At 36.4% G+C, this 4171-nt stretch overlaps 1 protein-coding gene across 3 annotated transcripts in view; it reads left to right on the forward strand.

The window, feature by feature from the left end:
* Positions 1-4171, forward strand: part of ZCCHC7 (zinc finger CCHC-type containing 7) — a 254677-nt gene that overhangs the window by 247399 nt on the left and 3107 nt on the right. For all 3 annotated transcript variants that reach the window (XM_017853564.1, XM_017853566.1, XM_017853565.1), the window contains exons 8-9: positions 1198-1312; positions 3320-4162. In XM_017853564.1, coding sequence (XP_017709053.1) covers positions 1198-1312; positions 3320-3753 — 549 coding nt within the window. In that variant the 3' untranslated portion in view covers positions 3754-4162. The remainder of the gene's footprint in view (positions 1-1197; positions 1313-3319; positions 4163-4171) is intronic.

A 4171-nucleotide genomic window follows, 5' to 3' on the forward strand; every position in this document is an offset into this window, starting at 1 on the left:
AAAATAAAATAAAATAAAAATAAAACTTACATCATTGTTCACTGGAATATTCATCAATAAGAGTATAAAAACACATGAGAATGGCCGACTTCAACTTGATGATGGTGGTAACTTCTGGAAAGGGAAGGAGATGAGCGCAAAATGGGAAGGACTTACACAGGATTTCAGTTATATCAGTATACTTTATTCTTGGGGGAAAAACAAGGCAACTAAGGTAAAATGTTATGGTTTTATATGAGGATGAATATAGGTTTTTAATTATTTTTTATACTTAAGTGTGTGTTTGGAGTGATTTATAATTTTTTAACTACAAATTAAGTACCTAAATGTTTGGCTGCTAGCTTGGTTAGTTCAGACTTGGCTCAATTTTATGTGGATTTTTCACTTACTCTTTAAAATATATTCTAATTGTTTTTCATTACTTAGCTAAGAAACAACATTTTAAAGTAACTTTTAGGCAAGATGGCAGAGGCAGAAAGGGGAAAGTTCCAAAAGAAAAGATTTCAAACATGCTGAATGGATATGTGTCACAGATCATGATAAACAAAAGCCTGCTATGTGGTGAGTGATTCAGGCCAAAGACTGTGGATTTGGGAAATACTAGCTGTATGGAGGCCAGAGTCATGAGAGTAGGAAGCTGTCCTGGGAAAATTAGTAAGAGTAGGGATTTCAACTTGGGTGGGGGAAGCAAGAAGAGAAACTTCTTTTGAGGTGTCTCACAATGACCTAGGAACAGTTTTAAACTAGGCATAACCTACCACCAACCTACCCCCCAGCATAAGAATCACTACCCCTATAAGCAGTGAATGTTGAGTTAAAATAAGCTTCCTTTTGGAAGTGATGGACAAGCAAAGGAGTTATACTAACATGAGGCCAAATAACATAAACCCACCAACAGAGGGGCAAGGCTGCTACCTCAGACTGTGAAAGGAGTTAGGCAGAGAAGGCTGAAAAAAGATATGAAGGGTTTCATAGGTAAAGAAGTAAGGGAAGAAAACTCAAGCTTGAAAGAATAACACAGTGCGATTTAGGGCTGGGTGACCCTCCCAGCACCCCAGCAAGGACCATGTCCTACAGCTACCACATGAGGTACCAGTGATATGGGGCTCATTCTAATTAACATGCTACAGACTCTTGCAAAAAAGGTTTTTGAACAGTGTGACCATGTGACATCATAATTTTAAATACAATTTGTAGGAATGTCCAGAAAGAGAAGTGTATGACCCGTCTCCAGTATCTCCATTCATCTGCTACTATGATGACAAATACGAAATTCAGGAGAGAGAGAAGAGACTGAAACAAAAAATAAAAGGTATGTTGCTAGACTTCTAGTTAGATCATGTTTGCAGTAGTTTCTAAATTTCTGTGTTTGTACTGTCTTTGCCTGCTTTGGGGGTCGTTGGTTAGCATAGAAAGTATTTTTAATAATTACCAAAGAAACTGGAACTTTCTTGATCTCCAGAAACCAAGCACCCACTTCAGAAATAATCCCATGTTGCAGTCTCATCACAATAAACTTTTTTTACAGTGATCATTTTAGGAAATGTCCAGAAAATATTGCTATCCATCTGTGTAGGCAGTTTTTAAAGGCTCCTTTGAGATTTTTTTCTGTTTGACAAGTAATTTTTTTTTTCCATTTGTATTTCTCCAGTATTTTTTATGGAAGGAAAGGCTTTCCTGCTAACTTGTTCCTGGAGCTTCCCTGAAGAAGTCATTTCTTATAGGCCACCGCTGCAAGCAGAGCTCCAAGTTCACAACCACCTCTATGGTTTCTGTATTTACTGTTTCACACATGGTTCTTTATCACCAAATTAATATCTTATCATTTAAGTTTTCTCTACCTCTGTTATTTCTTGTTACTCCAAGGTGGTTTTCCAAGTTACCTTTCTTGCTTTAAAAACAAAACAGTTTTGTATTTTTTAGTTTGTTCTATACCTTATTTTCTGACTCTTTTGGCCTTTTTCTTTTTTGGACTCTTAGTTCAAGACTTTTCCAAAATGAAGGTACTAATTCTGAGGAAAGTAGAGGAATTACTCTCCCAGCTCCTGAATATTTTACATATTTAATATAAAATGTATGTCATCTACAGCTATCCCTGGATATTGGTTCCAGGAACCTCCTCATTTACCAAAATCTGCACATACTTATGTCCCGTAGTTGACTCTGCAGAACCTGAGTATAGGAAAAAGTAGCCATTCATATACACAAGTTTCTAATCTGTGGAATGGTGTATTTTCAGTCCTCATTTGGTTGAAAAAATCCACATTTAAGTGGACCCATATAGTTCAAACTCATTGTGCAAGGGTCAACTGTACATAGAAGTTATAGTAGTTGTAGATTATGATTAGGCAACCAAATTAGAAAGGGATTAAAAAGAATTGCATGAAAATGTCATCTCTAGATTAAAGGATTATGTGTGCTTTCTGTTTTTTATGTTCTTTATACTTTTCTGTTTTTTCTAAGTTTTCTATAATGAGCAGTTATGACTTTTATAATCAGAGAAAAACAATTTTGTTTTTTTGTTTTAGCTAGTCGTATTGACATCTGTAGCCTGAATCCGCTTTGAGGTGTTCACTATGATCCACTGAAATTTTTATAATAAAAGTCTATGCTAAAAGTTTTTATTGGCCACTTTTTTAATCTTTAAAGATTCTGTTGACTTGCTAGTTTTCATCTCTCACTGTAACCTCATCTCCCACCTACCCATATCAGAATCACTACCCTCAGAGACACATATTAAGTGTGTCAAGCTCTGACAAAACGTAACATCAGCTTTATCACTAAAACCTCTAAGATACCTGCACACACATGCACTCGCACACAGTCCTCAAAGCCAGTGATCTCTACCCTGGAGGAATAATCTCTTGGGCAGTTTGACATCCACCTAAAATACTGTGGCCAGGCCTTATCTTTAGAGGGTAATTGAAATGTCATATATGAGACCATCAAAAGGCCGTTTTATAAATCTTACTTTGCCTTATTTTCAAAGGCTGAGTCTTCATCATTGGGGAAACTTGTATTGGTCAGACATGACTTTTCTTCACAAAGCCATGACGATTACTGTTCTTACTGGTCCTTGTCTCCATTGCTTAACCTTATTAAACTATTGAAAAGGATAATTAACTATCATTGGATTTGTGAATGTGTTTCATTTTTAGCAATCAGAAATTTAGAACTACAACTATTTAATTTTTAGTGAGTGATGTCATATTGTTGACATGTTTAAATGTTTTAACTTCCCTGTCTGTTATTTACACTTAGGAAAGCTCAGCATGAACTGTTTAGCTGCTGAATATGCAAAATACTTTTATATTTTCAGTACTCAAGAAAAATGGGGTTATCCCAGAGCCATCCAAGCTACCTTATCTAAAAGCAGCAAATGAGAACCCCCACCATGATATAAGGAAGGGCCGTGCCTCATGGAAAAGCAACAGGTGGCCTCAAGAAAATAAAGAAACACAAAAAGAGATGAAGAACAAGAATAGAAACTGGGAGAAGCACAGGAGGGCTGACAGACATCGTGAAGTGGATGAGGATTTTCCCAGGGGTCCCAAACCCTACTCTTCTACTGGCAGTTTTAAAACCCAGAAGCCTTCTAAGCTCTTTCACCGTTCATCGCATTACCATATGTCAAGAGAAGACAAGTCTCCCAAGGAGGGCAAGAGGGGCAAGCAGAAGAAAAAGGAGAGGTGCTTGGAAGATGATGACAATGATAACTTATTTCTTATTAAGCAGAGGAAAAAAAAGTCTTAAGCTGTCAGGCAGCCTCTGATGTGGCTTTTCATTGTTCATTTGGCCTTTGTGTCTATAACCTTCTGGCATTGTGTTTATTATCTATGATTAAATAAAGTGAGTTTTTGGTTTTGTTTTTTTAATTTCAGCCATTCCTAGAGTTACTGAACATCCATGGAGATCTCAATTCTCTGTGTCCAACAGGGTATTAGGTAAGAAAGTACAAAGATAAACCTGGACTTACCCTCTTCCAGTATGTCATCTTTACTCAGAATCCTAGGAATAGGTAGAAGAATTCATCTTTTCAAGAAAGCTTTTTAAAAATACTTTGGAAAAAAAAGAACTGCATCAAAGGTAATTCATCCTGAACATGAGTATGAAATTAAATCCTTGCAGGAAGAGAAATTAACACTAAGAAAAAGTCATCAACATTTTTCAA

Source organism: Rhinopithecus bieti, unplaced genomic scaffold (assembly GCF_001698545.2).
Source record: "Rhinopithecus bieti isolate Rb0 unplaced genomic scaffold, ASM169854v2 scaffold_36417, whole genome shotgun sequence".
Taxonomy (NCBI): domain Eukaryota; kingdom Metazoa; phylum Chordata; class Mammalia; order Primates; family Cercopithecidae; genus Rhinopithecus; species Rhinopithecus bieti.